This window comes from Chrysochloris asiatica, unplaced genomic scaffold, assembly GCF_000296735.1.
Source record: "Chrysochloris asiatica unplaced genomic scaffold, ChrAsi1.0 scaffold00024, whole genome shotgun sequence".
In the NCBI taxonomy this organism is placed as follows: domain Eukaryota; kingdom Metazoa; phylum Chordata; class Mammalia; order Afrosoricida; family Chrysochloridae; genus Chrysochloris; species Chrysochloris asiatica.
The window spans coordinates 19,536,768-19,559,290 of record NW_006408542.1 but is presented as its reverse complement, the minus strand read 5'-3'; the positions used below and the strand labels follow the sequence as shown (position 1 = coordinate 19,559,290).

At 38.4% G+C, this 22,523-nt stretch overlaps 2 protein-coding genes across 2 annotated transcripts in view; one reads left to right on the top strand and one right to left on the bottom strand.

Moving 5' to 3' along the window:
• Positions 1 to 8,725, top strand: part of PIGF (phosphatidylinositol glycan anchor biosynthesis, class F) — a 31,521-nt gene extending 22,796 nt beyond the window's left edge. The window contains exon 6 of the mRNA XM_006839421.1: positions 8,388 to 8,725. Within this exon, the coding sequence (XP_006839484.1) occupies positions 8,388 to 8,501 (114 nt within the window). The 3' untranslated portion in view covers positions 8,502 to 8,725. The remainder of the gene's footprint in view (positions 1 to 8,387) is intronic.
• Positions 8,264 to 22,523, bottom strand: part of RHOQ (ras homolog family member Q) — a 73,333-nt gene continuing 59,073 nt past the window's right edge. Inside the window, exons 3-5 of the mRNA XM_006839422.1 lie at positions 11,798 to 11,962; positions 11,436 to 11,531; positions 8,264 to 9,082 (exon numbers count right to left, since the gene is read on the bottom strand). Of these exons, the coding sequence (XP_006839485.1) occupies positions 8,927 to 9,082; positions 11,436 to 11,531; positions 11,798 to 11,962 (417 nt within the window). The 3' untranslated portion in view covers positions 8,264 to 8,926. The remainder of the gene's footprint in view (positions 9,083 to 11,435; positions 11,532 to 11,797; positions 11,963 to 22,523) is intronic.

The following is a 22,523-nucleotide window of genomic DNA, read 5'->3' as shown; positions in this document are numbered from 1 at the left end:
TCTCTCTCTATATATATATATATATATATATATATATATATATATAAAGCTCACAAGTAAAATATGAAAGTAGCATTATCATTATATATTTATCTGTGATAGAAAACCTGCAGTAGCTTGTGAAGTCTCTCTCTCTCTCAAGTCAATGCTGATTACGGCACTTCACAAGCTACTGCAGGTTTCCTATCACAGATAAGTATATAATAATAATGTTACTTTCATATTTTACTTGTGAGCTTTATTTGTTGTCCTTGAGTCAGCATGGGACAATGGAGTTGGAATGATCTGAGTTCCTAACCCACATCAACCACTGGCCATATGATCTAGCCAGGTCACTTAACATCTGAGCCTCAGTTTCCTAATCTGTAAAGACAATAATACCTATAGTATTTAAGACACAGGGTTGTATTAAATCAAGAAATCATATAATATAGAAAATTACTTGTAATTTTCAGGGTCAGATATACAGTCGTGTTGTGGCACTGTAGGAGAGAAACAATGGACTGCTACGAGGTTGGTGGTTCAAACCCACCAACTGTTATTCAGAAACCCTATATAGCATTGCTATAAGCTGTAACAGACCCAAAGGCATTTAACAACACCGTAATTCAGTCACAGATACAGGGAAACTTACCTATTTACAAATTAGAATATCGAGAAACACTTAAAAAGGGTTACATTAGCTCACAAACACTAGGATCTCTCCAGATAAGGAAAGGAAGATAAAACCAGGGAAGCTAATTCTAAATTTCTCAGTAGCAACTTTTTAATGTTTGTAATCTTCTGATCACAGAACAAAGGGACAGCTGAATATACCAGTGTGGATACATTTTTCTAGTTATAAATCTACAATGGTTCATGTACAAGGGTAAGTCAAAAGATACTGCTACAAGCTCTTAGAAACATTAATGCCCATTTTCAAAATACGACGCTATTGTTTCTTCACGAACAGGTCTATACACTTCTGAGAGGGTATTTCCATCACTTTAAACCTTTCCTGGAGAATTCTCTGCTCATTAGTTTATTGCTGTGTTAATCAAATCATTCTAAGGATCAAATCATGATCCTTTAAAATGTTCTTTTATAGAACAAAAAGAAGGAACAAGATTAAAGCTGTAGGGTGGCTGGGTATGGTTTCCCAATGAAATTTTGACAGAATAGCCCTTGCTACCCTTGAAGAATGAGCAGATACATTTTCATGATGGAAAACGGCCTCAGCACAATTTGCCTCGCCTTTTTCTCACCAATACAGTTTTCTTAAACCTCTTCCTAGTAAGCTCCTTTGATTGTCCTGTGTCCTTCAAGAAAATCTATCAAGATGACCCTTTTTGGAATCCCAAAAGAAATCACTCTAACTTTCTGAGCTGACCTCTCTGCCTTGAAATAAACTGGCCTAACGGATCCGTTCAGAAGCCACTGTATGCTTGGAACTTTTTCTTGAAGTCTCCCTCAGGAGGCCAAGTATTATTACTGAGAGAACTTGTCTGCAGGCATCCGCTGACCGCAGAGACATGTTGAAATACGTTTTGCTTGAAATAAATCGGTATATGTATGAACTGGAAGCCTAGTAGATAGACTTTTGACTTACTCTCCTATATTCTGACCCAGTCCTGTGACTAAGAGCACAGATTTAGGAAGAGTTCTTTGTGGGGAATTGTACAGTCTCTGGTCTGGGACTTGAGGTCAAAGTGACACTAAATGGGCCTTGTCAGGATTCAGGCAAATAAGTGAATGAGTGAAGATGCAAATGCTAGCAGAACTTCAGCAACAGTGAAACTACCTTTTAAAGAACTTTTCATTGTGCACTGAGTAAACGTTTACAGAGATTAGTTTTCCATTCAACAATTCACACACATTTTCTTTCATGTATTAATTGCAATCCCAACAATGTAACATCACTTATCCCAGTTTCTCCCTGTGGTTTCCTCTTTCCATTTCTCCTTCTTTCCTAACTCTTCTGAACATTGACCTTGGGGAAATTTTGTCCTTTTGATCTCAAACAGTTGAGGATTCTACGGTATGTATACCTCACTAGTGTTATTGTTCCTCTTATAAACTTGTGTTTCTTTGTCTCCAGATCTGAAGGATGACTTAACAACAGTTTGTACATATATAGACTGTTGTTGTTAAGTGTCATCAAGTCTGTTTTGATCATAATGACCCTGTAGAGGATTTCTGAGGAGTGATTGGTGGGTTTGAACCACCAACCTAGCAGTTAGCAGTCCAGTGCTTACTGTACAGTGCCAGGACTCCATATGTGTGCGTGTGCCCCATGTATGTATATGTATTTCCTTGTTTTAAGTAACTGTTGTTGGTAAGTACCGTGGAGTCGGTTCTGACTCATAGTGACCCTGCACAGGGTTTTCCAGGCTGTAAATCTCTACAGGGTCAGAAAGCCTCCTCTGTCTCCTGCAGAACGGCTGGTGGTTTCAAACTGCTCACCTTGAGGTTGGTAGCCCAACTCGTAACCACTGCGCTACCAGAGCTCCTTTTAAGTAGTTGTTGTTGTTAAGTGCCATCGACTCAGTTTTGACCCATAGTGATCCTGTATAGGGTTTCTGAGGAGCAGCTGGTGAGCTTGAATTGCCAACCTTGTAGTTCAAACAGCTTTGCAGCCTGGCGCATTAACCCACAGCGCCATACCAGGACTCCTGTTAAGTAGTAGCAGCTTTAAAAAAAGTTGTTATCCAGCCAACAACTCATGGTGACCCCATATGTGTCAGAGTGCTCCATAGGGTTTTTGATGGCTGGTTTTTTTTAGCAGACTGCCAGGCTTTTCTTTTGAAACATCTCTGGGTGAATGCATACTGCCAGACTTTTATTTAACAGCGGAGTGAATTAACTACACTGCACTTGGACTCCTGGAGCAGCTCTGTTGCCGTCAAGTCCAGTTCTGCCTCAGCGACCACAAGGTCTCCGAGGAGCAGCTGGTGAGTTTGAACTGCCACCCATGCAGTTCAAACCAACCTCACGGTCCAGTGCTTACCCTACAGGGCAGTATTCTAGATTGTAATGCAATTGATAAAATATGTATCTGTTAGGGACAGATGGCCCTGTTGGCACAGTGAGTTAAGCACTCAGCTGATGAGAGGTAGTGGTGTGAACTCACCAGCCATTCCATGGCAGAACACTGAGGCCAGCTGTTTTGGTAAAGACTTACAGTCTGAGAAACCCTATGGAGCAATTCTACTCTGCCCTCTTGGGTTGCTATCAGTCTGAATGGACCCAGCCAGCAGCATTGGGTTGGTTTGATTTATTAGGAACATAAAACAATTATTAATAGTTATAATGAACATGTATTGGTTACTTGTACTATATACCAGATTTGTTGTTGTTAAGTGCCATCAAGTCAGTTCCGTCGCATAGTGACCCTGCATAAGGTTTCTGTGGTGTGGCTGGTGAGTTTGAACTGCCGACCTCATGGTTCAAACCTACCTTGAGGTCCAGTGCTGATCCTACAGTGCCACACCAGGACTCTATATGCTAGATACTATACTATATACTACATGGTGCATTATTTCATTTAATCATTACTACAACCCCGAGGTGACTTTATTATAATCTTCTTTTTGTTCACAAGAAAAACAAGGCACAGAAAGGTTGAGCGATTTGCCCAGGGTCCCATGCAGAGCCAAGGCTTAAATTCAGTCTTCATAGCACCAAAATTGGTGTTGGTAATCTTACTCTGTACTGCATTGGAAAGGGTCAAGCAACATCTATAGAGTTCCAGAGAATTTTATATAGTAATGCCTGATCAGAAGAGAGCCTTGTGATCTTCAGGTAGAACTAAGCTTTTATAATTTTGAAGTGCCTTTCAACCAGCAATAATATTGATTTGTATAACAGCATACAAAGTTTGCACCTATCTTATGAATTTTTAAATGTATTACTGTTGTTGTTAAGTGCCGTCGAGTTGGTTCCAGCCAATAGGGTTTCCAAGGAGCAACTGGTGAGCTTGAACCACTGACATTGCGGTTCAAACCGATTCTGCAGTCCTGCACATTAACCCACAGCGCCACACCAGGACTCCTAAGTTTTTTATAGATTGAGTTTTATTTGAGAGAAAAATATCTTCTGTGTTGTGTAAGAGAAGTTCTTTGTTAATGTTCACTATGATTATCTTGAGAACATTGGTCTTTTTTGGTGTAAGTGATGAAAGATAATTAAGAGTGGATTTAAAGGAAGGAGAGGATAATTACAGTACTCTACGAAGTTCTTTTTTTTTCACATGATGTAGCTTATTTTTAAAATAGATTTTCTTGTTTAATGGTGATCTTGATAATTTTGCACTTACATTGTAATATATTTTGTTATGCAAAATGTGTCTCCAACTTAATGATTTAATAAAACAACACTTAAGTTTGTGAGAAGCTGGATAAAAAGGAAGAAGACTGTTATCTTGGTGGCAAATTCTTGTGCGTGACTTCTTTTTTGTGAATGTCTTTGTTCTAAGTTTTCTATTTTCATTAAACAAAACAAGATAATCATATAGAGCCATCTCAGATTACCATAATTTGGAGAAATGTATATAGCGATGCAGCTGAATTGTCTGTTCAACAGATAGCATATTAGCTTAGAATCCTATTTGTGGCATGAAGACTGTTAGATAGAAACATGTCTTTGTGTGAGGCAAGGAAATAGTATGAAAATACAGGATTAAACTAAGATTGTTTGGCAAATTAATATGATGAATTTGTTGCCATTGTTGTTAAGTGCCATCGAGTCGGTTCCGACTTATGCGACGCTGTATAGGGTTACTGAGGAGTGGCTGGTGATTTTGAACTGCCAGTCTTGTGGTTCAGTGAATTATCCTACAGTGCCACACCAGGATTCATTATAAAAGAGTAGAAAATTGCTTGTTGTGAGTTGCTGTCGGGTTTGATCCAAACTCCTGGCGACTCCCACATGTGCAGAGGAAACTGCTCCATGGTTTTCAAAACTAACCTTTTGGAAGCAGATTGCTGGGCCTCCCTTCCAAGGTGCTTTGTGTGGGTTTGAACTGCTAGGCTTTAGGTTAATAGTCAAGTGCTTAATCATTTGTGCCACTCAGAGATTCCAAGAAGTGAGTATTATTGAGCAACTTTCCAACTCCTTCAACTGCCCTTTTGCCATTCTCTAGTTTGGGGAACTGGTCCTTAAATTAAAAAAAAAAAAAATTAGTCTTTTGAAAATGACTGCAATTAAGGACTGCTTATTTCAGGAGTGTCAAGCAGGTAATCTTTTAAATACAAAGCCTGGTCGTCACTAGCAAACAGTCCTAGAAGTCAGCCCAGTGGGTTTTTTTTTGTTGTTGTTGTTTTGCTTTGCTGGTAGCATGGATTTCTTGAGACTAACATCATCTTGGAAAGCAACTAAGTCTTAACCCTTTATTCAACAAAGCTTTTTGATCCACATTTCATTTTCTCATTCCACTAAAGATGAAGTATGGCAGCTGTGTAAAGAATGTGTGTGACTGTGGTGTGTATGTGTTGAGAGGGGAAGTGGAAAGGAGCCATACTCAATTTGCGAAGTGATTAAAATAGAATTTCCTAACCCACATTGGCATCTGGCTGGGCCGCATGAGGGACAGCATTCTCCCTTACACTTTGACAGCACTCTTCTCTAACACAGTGCCGGGGCTCACCCATGGAAAATGGGGAAGAATGTTATCCCAAATATTTATTTAAGGGTGTTAATAAAAACTACTAAGGTAAGAAGTTCAATCCTTTACATAAATAGTAAACTGTGCATATTATTTTATTTGTAAATCCCATGTGTTAAGATTGGACATTGTTAAAGTAACAGTCATTTAAAAAGCAACAACCAAGGAACCAATCATCAGTTTGGTATTTAAAATTAATAACTAAGTCAAATGGAAGCAGTGTCTTCAGTAACTAAGATACTTCCTGACAACCATTCATTCAGGGTCTGCTTGATGAGGATTTGGTAACTCATCATGGGTGGACCTAAAATAATACAGTTAGAAGATAGGATAAGGAAGGGTATAAATTAGCAAAGTATTAAATAAGAATTTAGGAAAACCTTAAAATTATTTTTGTTTAAAAACTTTAGAACTGCTTTTCTATATGCAAAATATGAACTATATATGTGGCTTAAGCTCACTCATGGCCAGGGGGGCTTCAAAGAGTTGAACTATCTTTTCATTCCATTTTTCCACAAGCGTTTTGGAGCCCTCTTGTACATGACCGTATTTGAAGCAATGTATTTGCATTCACTAGCAAAATTTATGTTATTAAAGTCTTTTAAAGTATTTTATTTTCCAGATTTTTTAAACTAGATGTCAGTGATGAGTCTGAACCTTTATTGAAACCTAAGCCTTTTATGAAGAACTGCTTCTGAAAGTACCGCAGTTTTTTTTAATGAACAGAAAATGAACCTTTGATTTTAAATTAAATGGCAGGAAGAGTTTTGTAAAAAGAAATAAAGAACCAAAACAGTGAGAAAACTCTTCCTGTGTGATGGAAAACTCCAAATCCCATCAAGGTCAGTCTAGCACATGTAAGGCACCTCGGGTTCAGATGATGCAATCATCCTGGCTTAGAGTTCTAGTGAGCTATTTACATGATTTTTACCTTCTTAAGAACGTGAGTCAGAAAAAGTAATGTCCTACAATGGTATTGCTAATACGAAAGAGGAGAATCATTCGAGCTGATAAATGGGAGAGACGGTAGAGACGAGGACACTGAGGTCCAGTCAAAAACAAGTGGCACCACAGCTCATTTGCAGATTCCTACTCCATTTCTTGCAGGGCAGGACACATTGAGATTTTAACCTTCAGTGGCTAGTAAATCAAGTGTGAAGGGTTTTCGAACTGTGAATTGGAAGGGAAAAAACAAAACAAAACCCATCAAATCCCCAAAGGCAAGTTGGAAATGTATAATACTTTACTGTCTTACGTAGTTCCTTTATACCACATATTGGACAACTTAGCTAATATACTAATTGATTTATACAGTTCTTTTCAATTCTATCTAAAAACAGAAACTAAAGGGAAAAGTTACATAAGATTCTGTTTGAGCATACATAAGGCCATGAGACTTAATATGAACCACGACTTCTTGAGAGAAAGAAGACATCCAATGTCCTGTTCAGTGAGAAGGCTTCTGGCTAGTTATCCAGTAGACTCTCCATTCTTCGATGAGGAAGATGATGCTTATTTTGTTAAAAATCTATACAAAGCTGACATACAGCAAGACAGTTCATCCTAGATTTGTGACTGCTATGAGCACTTAAGGCTGTCATTTTCAAGTATAAAAGTTTAGTGTTCCATTACGCAATCTGTGCAATAGATACAGCTATAAACTCAAGTCATGGAAATTAACAGAATCCCATCACAGACACAAGAACTCATAGTTTAGGCAATAGGAAGTTTAAATGTAAGAAAAGCTGGGGGAGCGGGGTACCAGCTGGGATTATGGTTTGATTATATTTCTCTAAAAAATTGCATTAATTTGTTCACACTGAAACTCTTAACACTCTTGTCTGTGGCGTGGCATTTGGAATAAGGCAAATCCACATGAGACCCAAGAAAGCTTAATTAGGTAATAGACTTAGTTCTGAAGATGGTTCGCCTCCAACACAGTTCTGTGGCCTGTTCCACCAAAGAGCAATTAAACCTGGCTCTGGTTGACCAAAGAAGCATCAGAAATGAAGAACATTTTGTCTCTGATGATTTTTTAAGAACCTTTCACCTAGAGCCCAACATGCACTGTTTGCAGAAGAAATGTCAGTATTTTTCATTTCTGACTTGATGTAATATTGTAAACTGTTATATGGCTGAAGAAAGGTGGTATATGAAAGTCAGTATTTTATATAACTTATACTCAGAATAGCTCTGTAACTTCTGTTATAATTCCAATATTGCTCTGAAAGGTGATACCAGTTATATCATGGAAGCAGCTGCCCTGCTGTAAACTCCATGCAGCATGCTAGAGTTCTAGGTCTTTTCTCTTGAACACAACCTAAAGTTCCTGGGGGGAGGGGTCAGTACACATACACTTCCTTGTATCATTTGATGTATACTGCCAGTGGGGGGGGGCAGATTAAGAAAACATTTACCAGCTAGTCCATAAAGCTAAATTGAGTCCAGGGTTGTGGCAAAGTGTGACCCCCAATTTTAATTTGTAATTGTAGCATGTATCTCATGCAGTTTTAGGAGCATTAAACTAAATCTACAGTTGCCAGAAGCCTCGTTGCAGTATAATGCACACTAACTAGAATGTGTAGTTTTAGTGTTCATGATAAATGCAGTTATGACCTCATGACACTTTTGGCATTCTTTACGAAAGTACGTTACATTTTAATATAGGAATATTTAGGTTACACTTAATTTGTGCTCAAGTAATAATAAAACATTGGTTCTTTTTCCATCTACATTGTCTCCTCAGGTGTGGCCCATCTCCTGCACACTTGGAGCAACCTTTGGCTATGTGGCTGGCCTTATTATCTCACCACTCTGGATATACTGGAATAGAAAGCAACTTACATATAAGAACAATTAATTGAAGCAAAAGGAGGAGATATTTCTTTGTGCAGATTCCATAAAGACTGTGCAGAAATGTTATTGGTGAGAGTCAAGCAGTTCCATTTACAGCACTGTTTTGTTTTCGTATGTGTTTTTTAATGTAGATACAACATGATGTGATTGTAGCTTTTTAAACTATGAAACCCCTGAGAGATTGTACCTTCTATTGAAATAAAGTATTTATAGTAGATTGTGGCTTCAGATGCTGTTTGCTGCTTCTTGGACCTTTAAGAAACATTCTTAATGAAATCTATAACTTATGAGGGCAGGGTTTTTTTTTTTGTTTTTCCTACCCCTCAAGTTTTAAACTACTTTATCTACAAGAGGTCTGTGTAGAGCTGTAGTACTTCATATGCTTTCTGAGACAAATAGACACGTTTCCTTGGCCACTGAAGACATTTCTCACGTTATCAAACAACAGTTTATACATCTTGATCCTATTCTTTTTTTTACTGTGTGTTTCTTTGGAGTTAAGATAGCTATAATAGCCTCATCAAAAACAGTCTTCAATCCCTTCTGGGTTAAAGCTGAACATTCCACATAGCAGCATGCTCCTATCTGGGAAGAAGGAAAAAGAAATCATAAACATAAAATCTTTAGAAAGCTGATACTAACAAATCTACCATTGTAAGAAAATTAACAGAATGCCATCATAGATATGAGAAGTCATTAAGGCAATAGTAAGTTTAAATGTAGGAAAAGCTGGGGGTGGGGAAGGAGTCCTGGTGTGGTGCTGTGGTATAATACGCTGGACTATAAGGTTGTTTTGAACGGCAGGGTTGGCGGTTCAAGCTCACCAGCCACTCCTTAGAAACCCCATACAGGGTTGCTATGAGTTGGAACCGACTCATTGGCACTTAACAACAAAAACAACAGTAACCCTTAATATAAAGAATAAAGGCATCATCTAAATTAATAATATCCAGAGATAGCTAACTGTTAAAATATTAGTGTATATACCCTTCCAGATTATGAAAACTTCTCAAAATACTGGGTACGATTTTAAGGATTTTGCATATTGTCAGAATGCTCATTAAGATTACTTTTACTCAACCACACATCCAACAGACTGCCCATTCCCTGGTACCCTGAGTAATAATGCATATTATAATTTATTTCTTGAAGTTTAACAATTTTGTAGGTGAAAAAAACTGACTACTAATGAATTTACTCTTAGTTTCTATACTCTATGGCAACTTGAATTTAAAGTTTGGCGTGGTGGTAGTGGTGAATTTTCCATTGGTGTTCCTAGTCCATTTTTTATGTTGGGGTATGTATTTTTCTGATTAATTCTTATGCAAAACATTCCTGTAAGCAAAGGATTTTTTTTTCCATATAGTCAAGTTTGCTATATAACTTCTGGTTTTCTTTAATGCATTTGAGGGAGTATTAAACTCTTCTATAGTTAAATCATCACTATTTTCATTTATGACTTTTACTTTTAGGACATGTTAAGAAAGTTCTCTCCCCAAGATTACAAATTTGAGCATATGAAACTCCTAAAGTGGTTTGTTAGTGAAGTCATTTATCTATTGCTTTAGGAAAACAGTCCTCTAAAATTTTTTCTTTGCTTTCTTCTGCCTCCTGACAGTAGACTGAAAAAGACCATATCAGATTCTGTTTTCACAAAAGTCCTATGAAAGTCACGAAATTTTAAAAATAGAACCCAATAATATTAGGACCAAATGGGAAAAAAAGCAAACAGGTTAAACTAGCTTTGGGGCAATGGAGAATATAAATTAAAAGTAGTATACACATCACTGTTATAAAGAATGCTGGGGTGTTTTTTTTTCATGTAAGTGGTTCAAATTCACCTGCCATTCTTTGGGGGAAAGACGAGGCCGTCTGCTCTCGTGAAGATTTAGAGTCTTGGAAACCGCATAGAGAGGGTCACTATGAGTCAGAATTGACTTGATGGCAGTGGTTTTTCATAAGGAGTGAAAGAAAATTCAACACATTTCTTTTCAAAGCTAGTCATAATTCTTTGTTTTTAAGCACAGATTTAAACTGGCATCCTCTGACATTCCACTACCTAATCCATGAGTCTCAACTGAAAACTGACTGACTTGGCACAATATCAACGCTTATATGATCCAGGAAGGTTTAAAACATCACCACTGTTTTCTGATGCTTCTTTTTCTACATTAAGAAAATGCTGTTGGCAGTTTTTATAGATTGAATTGTGACCCCTTCAAAATGTGACAGAATCCTAAACCCTGTACCTGTATATATGTACCTCTTTAGAGATAGGGTTATTTATTTATTTATTAATGTTATTTAGACCATAGGGTAGACATTAAATACAATCATGTCTGAGTTATTAAGTTTTAAAAAAAGGCACAGTAGACACAGACGTACATGCAAACAAACACAGGGGGAGATTCAGGCCATATGAGGATTGCTGGTGTGGCGCTGCAGGATAATGCACTGGACCACAAGGTCGGCAGTTCAAACCCACAGCCAGTCCTCGGATACCTTATTCAGGGTCGCTATGAGTCGGAACTGACTTGATGGCACTTAACAACAGCACCTCCAAGCCTGGTTTGGACTTTCAGCCTTCAGAACTGTGAGGAACTAAATCTGCTCTTTACTGCCACCTATGTGCAGTATTGTGTGATAGCAGCATTAGGAGGGACAAAGACAGGAGTGGAGAAGTCTACTCTAAGACTCTGGGCCCTACACTCAGGTCTTGCACTGAAATCCAGCTCTGTGGGACCTCAGACAAGTTATTTCCCTTCCCCTTCTGAAATACTGGGAGAAGTAGATCTCTCTCACAGTTAGTGCAAGGATTAAATGAGAGAATGTATATAGAGCACAGAACACAGGTCTTCACATACAGTAAATGCACAATCATTGTTAAGTTTCTATCACTATTTTAACTTCTTTTACATTCCATGGATGGCCCATTTACCTCTTTTGCTAGTTTCTGTCCTTGTTCCACACATACAGGTTTTTCTTTCATATCATTCAGTCTTGCTAACGTTTTGGGATCATCTCGTAGATCAATCTAATTAAGAAAGATCGATAAGATACCATAATATTACATACCTTTAAAGATAAGTCAAAGCACACACTCCCATTTAATCCCCACATTTAAAAAAAGGATTAAACAAAAAACTTAATTAAAATCAACCCCCAACCTTGCAACCAACGGTCAGCTGAGATTAGTCACTGGTATTATTTGCTAACTTTTAGGGTCATTTGAAAGCATCTCCTCCCGCAAAATACGCCACAGAGATTCTTCTTAAATGGGTGAAATCAATGCAGACATACCTGAGTTCCTATTAATAAAAAGGGGACATTTGGTGCATATTCCTTAAGTTCTGGTACCCACTCCTCTTTCACATTTTGAAATGAGGCTGGATTTACCACAGAGAAGCATATAAGGAAGACATCAGTCATAGGATAGGATAAAGGCCTCAGACGATCATAGTCTTCCTAAGGAAGAAAGATACACCTCATTATTTCCTGTTTACAGTTCTATAGTTGAATAATGATGTACACATCAGCTTACATGGTCAAAGAAGCAAATACAGGAGTATTCCACAAGCTGAATCCAGAGCACATTATGTAAAATAAGATAATTCTGTATATGTTTGTTATTGCTTCTTTTGAAATTGTGAATAATACTAGCGGGTTAAAAAAAGAAAATACCATTAACAGCTGCCATGAAACTGAAAAAATTCACTGATTACTAAAGCTGTCACTGAAAACATTTTTAAATGACATGTTTACACAGAGTATTGATTATAGCTAGAGGCTGACTGTTGTTGTTAAAGTGCCATGGCGTTGGTTCTGACTCACAGCAATTCTATATAGGGTTTCTGAGGACCAGCTGGTGGGTTTGAACCACCAACCTTGTTAGCAGCCAGTGCTTGCTTATCCTATAGAGCCATACCAGGACTCCAAGAAGCTGTCTACATATTATAATTTACAACAGCTAATATACACAGGATGTTTACTATGTGCTAGGTTTGTATGCTTTTCCATATATCAGTTAGTTCTCTTAATAACTACATAACAGAAGTTCTATTACCCCTCTTTTCCTTTTGAGTAAAGAGAGGCACCAAAGTTAAATAACTTGTTGATGAGTGCAAAGACAGTAAGTAGGGGAGCAGGGATTCAAACTGTGGCAGATTTTACTTCAGAGTCCATGCTGTTAACCACTACTGAGCTCTATTGAGACCTTAAATCTATACATTCCCGATAGTGTGTGGATGGGAATTTAAAGTAAAACCACAAACATTTCCCTTTCCTCTCTAGTTTCCCTTCCCTTCTCTTCCCCAAATGCAATGTTTTCATGTATTACTTTCTAGTCCTTTTTTATATGCATGCATAAGTTGTTGTTAGGTGCTATCAAGTTGGTTCTAACGCATAGCAACCGTCTGCACAACAGAACAAAATACTGCCTGGTCCCACACCATTCTCACAATTGTTGTTACACTTGAGCCCATTGCTGCTGTCATGGTGTCAATTCATCTCACTGGGGTCTTCCTCTTTTTCACTGACCAAACATAACATCTCTCTCCAGGGACTGGTCCCTCCTGATAGTATGTCCAAAGCATGATAGACAAAGTCTCACCATCCTTGCCTCCAAGGAGCATTCTGGCTGTACCTCTTCCAACACAGACCTGTTTGTTCTCCTGGCAGTCTATGGTACTTCCAGTGTTTTTCTCCAACACCATAATTCAGATGCATCATTCTTCTGCGGTCTTCTTTATTCAATGTCCAACTTTCACATGGATGGATATGAGGCAATTGAAAATATCATGGCGTGGGTTGGATCGACTTTAGTCCTCAAACTGATCTCCTTCCTCTTGAACACTTTAAGAGGTATTGTGCAACAGATTTGCTTAATGCAATACATCATTTGATTTCTAAACTGCTGCTTCCATGAATGTTGATAGTGGATCCAGGCAAAATGAAGTCTTTGACAACTTCAATCATTTCTCCATTTATCATGATATTATTTATTGATCCAGTGGTAAGGATTTTTGTTTTCTTTACATTGACATACAATCCATATGTATGCATATACTAACAACTATATATATATATATATATTCATATATGTACATAGATATGAGATCATGTAATGCCTACTATTCTGTGCCTTCTTTTTGTAGTAAGATCTTTCCAGATCAGAACACAGTAAACTGCCAGATTATTTTACACTGCTGCTTCATATTCATAGAATAGGTGCTTTAGTGTCTATCACAAAAGGCAGTGAACATCCTTGTTTTGCACAGACTATTTTATATGACACAAAACTCCACTTATTTATATTCTAGTGAGTGAAAAGAGTCAGCATTTCACTTTTGTTATGCTTAGACCTCATGTAGTTTAAAGGAATTTATATTTTTGGACTCATTCATGTTCCCTTTGAAATGGACCGTTTCACCTCGAGAACTGTGTGATCGTGGAGCTAAAGGAATATTACAAACATCCTCCACTTTGAGTTCTAGCAGTAGTATTTCCCCTTGTGGAACAATTTTCCCTTCATGTTGTCTTCTGACATTCTTTTTAATATAACTTTCAACTCAGGCATATGAATGTGTCAGACTCTTGACTCTGGAGGTTAACCTGTTTTTCTGAAATGCTTTTGAGGGACACACCTATAACCTGAAACTGTGGACACAGCATGAATTCTTAGATGTCTGCTACAGAACAGGATTGGAATCTATATTTTTTACAACTGCAAAAAGTGGAGGTCTCTATACAAAGAAAACTATAAAACTCTACTACAAGAAATCAAAAGAGACTTACAAAAATGGAAGAATATACCATGCTCATGGAGAGGAAGACTTAATATTGTGAAAATGTCATCACTACCCAAAGCAATCTATAGCTCTAATGCAATCCCAATCCAGATTACAACGTCATTCTTTAAAGTGATGGGAAAACTGATCACTAACTTTATATGGAAAGGAACGAGGCCTCAGATAAGCACAGCATAATTTAAGGAGAAGAGCTGAGTTGGAGGCCTCTCACTCTCTAATCTCAAAATCTACCACACAGCCACAGTGGTCGAAACAGCCTGGAACTGATACAACAATAGATATAGAGATCAATGGGACAGAACTGAGAACACAGAAGTAAACCCATCTACATACAGGCAGCTGCTCTTTGACAAAGGGCCAAAACACATTAAATGGGGAAGAGAGAATCTGCTTAACAAATGGCGCTGGTAAAACTGGAATTCCATTTGAAGAAAAATGAAACTAGAGTCATATCTCACCCCATATAAAACAACAAACTCAATGTGGATTAAAGACCTAAATATAAAACCTAGAACTATAAAGATCATCGATGGGAAAATAGGGACAAATTTAAGGGATCTGATTTATGGCATAAATTCTCTGTCAAATGTAACTAGAAACACATAAATAGTAGAAAACACAATGGATGACTGGGATCTACTAATAATTAGGCACTTAAGTGCATCAAAAGATTTTGCCAAAGGAGTAAAACGGGAACCCAGAGATGGGAAAATGTTCTGTGGTGACATATCAGACAAAGGACTAATCGCTAAAATTTAAAGAAAATTACAATACTTGGATAAGAAAAAGGCAGCCCAATTTAAAAAACGGGCAAAGGACAATAACAGACACTTCACCAAAGAAGGCATTCAGGCAGCCAACAAATATGAAGAAATGTTCATAATCAATAAACGTTTTGTTGTTGTTAAGTGCCTTCGAATCAGTTCCAACCCATAGTGACCCCACATAGGGTTTCTGATGCGTATCTGGTGAGCTTGAACTGCTGACCTTGCAGTTCAAACTGACTTTGCAGCCCAGCACATTAACCCACAGTGCCACACATTAGCCATTAGAGAAAGGCAAATCAAAACAACAATGAGATACCATCTCACATCAACATTAACAGCAAAGTTAAAAACAACAACAACAACAAAACCCCCAGAAAACAGCAAATGCAGACTGGGACCCTCCTACACTGCTGGTGAACTGTAAATGGTACAAACACTGTGGAACAAGGTATGGCAATTCCTCAAAAAGTTAGAAATAGAAATACCATATGGCCCAGAAATCCCTCTACTTGGTATATATCTACAAGAAATTAGAACCATGACACAAGTAGATTTATGCACACCGATGATCACCAAAGCACTATTCACAATAGTAAAATGATAGAGACAACTGAGTGTCCATCAGCGCACGAATGGATAAACAAACTTTGGTAGATACACATGATGAAATACTATGCAATGTTGAAGGATTATTGTGAATCCAAGAAAATCCTCATAACATGAATGAACCTGGTGAACATTATGCTGAGTGAAATTCATCAATCACACACACACACACAAAATACTGTATGAGACCACAAGTATAAAAACTCAAGAAAAGGTTGTCATACTAAAAGAAACATTCTAGAACAAACAAGATGGCGGATCAGATGGAAGTGCAGTAAAGAGCTCTGCCAGCAACAACAGAGAATATCCAACCAAACAGGCTCAGGGGATGGTCCCAGAACTCTGAACCACATATAAAGGAATATTTAGAAGGTTGGAAGGCTTACAGCTAGGGGAATTTTTGGCAGAAGCAAGAAATCCACTGCTTTCTAGTCTGGGACGCTCAGTTGCTCCAGGAGCCGCCATCTTGGGTGAGACCAAGCCGGGGGAAGGATCGGAGCGGACACAGACGCTTGGCAGAACCACAGAGATAAAGGTGTGGACATTCTTTTCTTTTGGTAGCTGTTTATTGGTCCCTTGCTGTCTGTGCACCTCCATTCTGGTGACTATAGGGGTACCTGAGTTAGTGGGCACCCCAGCCCCACCTTCAGAGGGTTCTACTACGCATGCACACAGATCTCCTCAAAATTTAAAGAGACAGTTTCCAATTAAAACCAAACGGCCACAGTTGGCCCCAAACTGTTTATAACTAGAAAAAAGGCCTGAACGGGGACTGTGGAGTGGGACAACCAGACAAAAAGGCAATAGGCGAAAATTAAATCCTTACTTACGTCAAAACAACCAACAGTGGCATCCTGAAATTTCTCAAGAAGAAGAGTGAAAAGGGAAGCCCATTTCCTGATCACATCTACCTGGAGGCAATCAGAAAGCATAAAAAATACCAAAATACAAACCTATCTAAGTATTAAGGCCACAGATGACCATATCTGCACAGAAGTAGATGACCATATCTGCACATGTCCAGAAACAAGATAAAGTGACTGAGGCAAATGAGCTGGAAGTAGACCTACACTCCATACTGGAAGATGGGCAGGCTTTGGAAATGCCTGAGAAGGAATTCAGAAAAAGGATTACAAAATTTATCAAAACACTATGCCATGGAGTTGAGAAAAATAAGGAGGAAGTAAAAGAAACATTCTTTGATGGTTACCAGGGATGGGAGAAAAGGGGAAGTAATTAACTGCCTAGAAGGTACACATATGGATGGAGAGGGCAATATATAAGAAAAGAGTGGTTGGCAGAAGAATGATGAAGATAGGTGAAGACAGGGAGTTTTGCAAGAGTTAAAGGGGATAGAGAAATGCTGTAATATACACAATGCTGGAACAATAGTGTTCTATGGGTAGTTACATGAACAGATACACTGGCTGAACAGATATGTGAAGAGTGTGTGGGTATTCCCACAAATACATAAGGGTTTGAAAGAAGATATTTGTATATGGGTATTTCCCTTTGCTGCAACCACACCCATGAAAAGGTAGGAACATACATGGGACAAAATGATCAAAAGTTAGATACTATCAAACATCTTAAAGGCAATGAATTCCTGGATCTGGGGGCCCAGGACCATAGTTTCAGGGGACACCATGGTCAACTGGCATAACATAGTCCACAAAGAAATGTTCTACATCCAACTTTGTGAGTGGCGTCTAGGATCTTAAAAGCTCATGAGTGGCCATGTAAGGTGCAACTATTGGTCTATCCACATGTGGAAGAAAGAAGAGTGATAAAAATTGAAGATGATTGGAATCAACTAGTAAAAATGGACCAATGGAGCATGTGAACATCAGTCACCACAACTCTGAGACCATAAGGACTAGATAGTACTGGGCTATCATTACCAAATGCTCTGAAAGGGATCACATTAGAAGGTTCCAGATAGAGTGGGAGAAAATGTGGAACAAAACTCAAAATTACAAAAAGACTGGATTTACTGGTTAGAAAGAGACTGGAGCAACCTTAAACTATGGCCCTTGACCACCCTTCAGGTCTGTAAAGGAACTCATCCTGTGGCCCAATTTTCAACCAAACAGTAGGTAGGTGTACAGGAGGGACAACATTAGTAAGGCATGCACCATGGAATGGCCAAGCACTCAAGATCAAAAGGGCAACATTGACCTAAGGGCAAAGTTGAGAAGGAATGGGAAGGTAGAATGGAAATAAGAACCACAGGGAAGAAGTGGGGAAACTGTTGTTACATGGGCAGGATTGTAATCAATGAGATGAAATAGAGTATATGATACGCTAATGTAAAGCTGGTGATCTCTGCAAACCTTCACTCAATCCACAATAAAAAGTTAAAAATGAAAAAACTGATGATCTCTAATTAGTTTTCAATAAAACCATATTGTGATTGTAAAAAAATATTAATGAAAGAATAAAGCAGAGTACGTCCGCAACACGACAAACCCAGTCAGTTACTATAAAAAAGCTACTAGATTGGCGGTTCAAACCCACCATCTGCTCCCCAGAAACCTAGACAGCGCTGGCTGCTGCAAGCTGGAACCAACTCGACAGTACTTAACACCGACATCAACATCTAAATTATGAGGCGTTTTTAAAGATCAATTTGAGTGTATAGTAGGGTGCGTTACATCAACTTTTTGTACTCTACTATCTCCAACTGCAAGTCCAAAATGAAAAAAGGGACAGCATTTAATCTTCACTTTCTACCCAGCAACTCAGCTTCTGAGCAGACTTATGCTTGGCATGGTGAGGGAGTGGGTTTCCTCTTTCAAAATCACTCTTCAACCATCTTGAGATTTCCAGTTTTCACAAATTAGAAATGGGGATATTATCCCATTTCGGGGGAATGAAGGAAATTATGCAAATACTGTTCTCAGTATAGAGCCTGGCACATAAAACTACTCTTCAGAAGTTTTTACATAAGTGCTTGTTATCCCAAGAAAAAGTCTCTGAGTCCTCTGAGGACCCATGCAGGGCCCATCAATCCCATGCCAGTCTTCACTCGGCATCACTCTTCAACCAGAGGAGAACTATTTCAGTGAGAAATAAAATTTTCTACATGGGCATCAAAACACACAAATCAAATTGGAGTCTCTTGAGGACAGTATAATTTTCAGATTAATGAAAGAGAAAGATATATTATTACTGTACTAATTAGTCGCTTTGGAACACAAGGACCTTGAGACTCTTTAAAATGTAACCAAAAAAAAAAAAGATTTATGTGTTTTAAGAAAGTTAAATTAGACACTTTAATGAAATTGTGACTTTTCAACCAAGCTTATCTTAGCAGGAAAATGGAACTGTATACTCTTTCTCTAGGGGTATTATAAGAAATAAAAAAAGTAATTGAATGCAAGGCCTCAAGAAATGCTGAATAATATCAATCCAAATATTTTACAGTTCATAGATCTGTTGTACAGCTTCCTTTGATAACCACATTGAATACCGACTTTCCTCACACAGAGTTTTGTGGATAAAAAGAAAAGAAATTAGACCATTTTAGACATTAGCTAAATGACATATTTTATTGGGCTAATCAAAATAGGTTATAAACTACAACAACGAAAGCAAGAATATTTAGAATTGCTTGGAAAGATCTGCTATTTTGAAGTCTGATCTATCTAAAATGAATTTCTGGCTGTGATCTCCAGCTAAATAATTGGCTGTTATAAGGACACCTTTCTTCTTCCATCCAGTGTCAGTAATTAGAATCCTAATATTAACATATTAAAAAAAAATCCACCATATATACTGTGGCTGGTATCATATAGAATTGTTTGTATTCACTGTACTGTGTCTTGAATGAGCTCAGCGTGAAATTTTGAGTTTGGGAATGAGTTAAATTAAAGCATGCAGGATCTTTCATCTTAAGCCATTAGACATTTGGTCACACAAAGGAAGGTAAATGTGAAACCATTGTTTTGACTTTTAAATTGCCACTTAGAAAAGTCAGAACTTCTCAAAACCAAATCCTTAGCAGCCTCCTACTTAACAAATGAATTATATTTTAGTTTCAATAATAACAGTAATAAAAGCAGGTAGTTAAACATTTCAGCAGGGCCAACTGTAACATTCTCAGTAGTAGAGAAAAGCATGTTAAAGACCTATATCAAATATTAAAGTCTTATGGCAAAATCATACAAAACAATGATGACTTTAGTCAACAGGGCTGCTGTACTGCGAAGTCACAATCTTTAGCTTCTTAGCAACTGCTTAAGAGGTATCACTTAGAAAAATATGTTCTGGTAGCTTAGTAAGGAGCCCTAGTGGTGTCCTGTTAAGCACTTGGCTGCTAACCAAAAGGTCAGCCGTTCAAACTAGGGCTTCGAACTGGTTGGAACCAGGACAGTCATTGGGCAATGCAGTGAAATCATAACAGGCCCAATTTTTTGAAATTTAGGTGAAGCAGGATGATGAGCAGAATGGGAAAAACTACAGGTGGAAGTCCTGGAATGTGAGACTTGGAAGAAACATAGGTTCTTGATGGAGGGCATTTGATTGTTGCCAGAAGTGTGGAAACCAACACACATTCACAGCAGTGTGGTCAGCTGCCATACTTTGAATAGTGTGCTGCACACTTAGCCCGTCAAGAGATGTGGTTGTACACATGGCCCTTACTTTTTAAGAGGAAGAGCAAATTTCCAGCAGGGTGTTGACCATGCCTTTTCCTGTTCCAGTTATCATTCCACTTCACTCATATTTGACAAATCTGGATCCATTCCAGTTTTGCTCTGTCAGCCATATATCAACTGGAAAGACCCAAATTTAAGTCTTGTTTCAAATCTACCAGTCACTCCTCAGGGGAAAGAAGTGGCAGTTGGTTCCACTGAAGATCACCACCTTTGCAGACAACAATCATGAAGAAATGCTTGCCATCATTTGCCATTAGACAGATGCAAATGCAAGCAATGAGATCTGATCTTGCCCCAGCATTAATAGTAAAGTTGAAAAAATAAAACCAGAAAACAATAAATGCTGGTGAGGATGTGGAGAGACTGGGACCCTCCTACGCTGCTGGTAGGACTATAAAACAGTACAACCACTGTGGAAAATGGCATGGCACTGTCTTTAAAAAGTTGTAAATAGCAATATCATATAACCCAGTAATCCCTCTCCTTGGCAACTATTCTCAAGATTTAAGAGCTGTGATATGAATAGATATATATGTATACCCACATTCCCTGTAGCACTATTTACAATAGTAAAAAGATGGAGATAACCTAAAAGCCCATCAATAGAAGAATGGTTAAAAAAAACTTTGGTACACATACACACAATGGAATATTATGCAATGTAAAATAACAATGAATCTTGGAAACACCTCATATAACATGAATGATACTGGAAGACATTATGCTGAGTGAAATTAGTCAATTACAAAAGAGCAAATATTGAGAAATTTGGGGCAAGATGGGGGACTAGGTAGATCCACTGAGCCAATGTTCTGTAGAAAAGACATGGGAGATCAAGTGAAATACTGATACAGATGGTGATCCTGGAACCCTAAGCTTCAGAGGACAGCACAGAGAGGTGAATGGAGTGCCAACTAGAAGAGGAAGCTGAACAGAAGCAGTGAGAAAGAAGAAAAACAGGCGAACTATGGGCTGGCATGGAGAGGGTAGGCCGTTTTCAGCTTTCGCGAGTGGCTGTTGATACAGCTACCTGTGGGCACAGGGTGTGGCTGGAGGTTGGCGGCAAGAAGGTGTAGTTCTCCCTTGTTTTCATGCCCTTCTGGTAGCTGGAGGCACCCCATCCTGCACAGCCTCTGCTCTGCCTGGGGTTGGGCTCCTGGGTAGTTTCCCTGCTTCTATAGGAATGTGAAGACACTGCACAGTGAACAAAGAACTAACTGTGTTCATACTTCAAGTCTCTACCACATCCACCAGGAGACAGGTGGTGAGTGTCTGAGGTCACATCAATATACAATCATCAACTAAATAAATATAAATACAACAACACAATTGTCTCAACAACACACAATTTTAGCTTACACAAACTAACACAACAGAATGCCTCAAATAAGTGAGCAAAATACAGAGTCATAAAATATAACACCAGAAATGGTATAGCAACTACCTGATAAAAACTTTGATAGAATGCTAAGCAGGCAACTTCAACAGATTGCGACCCTGTGTAGGGTTTCTGAGGAGCAGCTGGTGAGCTTGAATATATATATATATATATATACTGCTGCTGCTAAGTTCTATGAAGTTGATTCCGACCCATAGTGACCCTGTATAGGGTTTCCAAGGCTGTAAATCTTTACGGTAGCAGAAAGCCTCATCTTTCTCCCATGAAAGAGCTGATACCTTCAAACTGCTGACCTTGAGGTTTGCAGCCCGATTCATAAACTACTATGCTATCAGAGCGCCTTACACACATACACACATATATATATTCCATTGTTGAATGGAAAACTGGTTTGCTCTATAAACCTTCAACCAATCTAAACAATCTAGATTACAGTCTTAGTAACTCTCTGGGCAGTTCTCCTCTGTCCTACAAGGTTACCATGAGTCAGAATCAACTTGATGGCAGGGAGTGGTCTTGTAGCTTAGTGATCAGGCTCTCTAGTATAGTCAAAAATCTGTGATCTGTAATGATAACGTTAACCTGTGAAATAGCTCACTCACACCACCTGACAAGAACCAGCAGACATTAAGTGTCTAAAAAAATGTGCTTTGAGAGCAATATACACATATAATGCAATACCAATCCAGATCCCAACGACATTCTTCAAAGAGATGGAAAAAGCAATAACAAACTTTATATGGAAAGGAAAGAGACCCAGGATAAGTAGAACACTGCTTAAGAACAAGA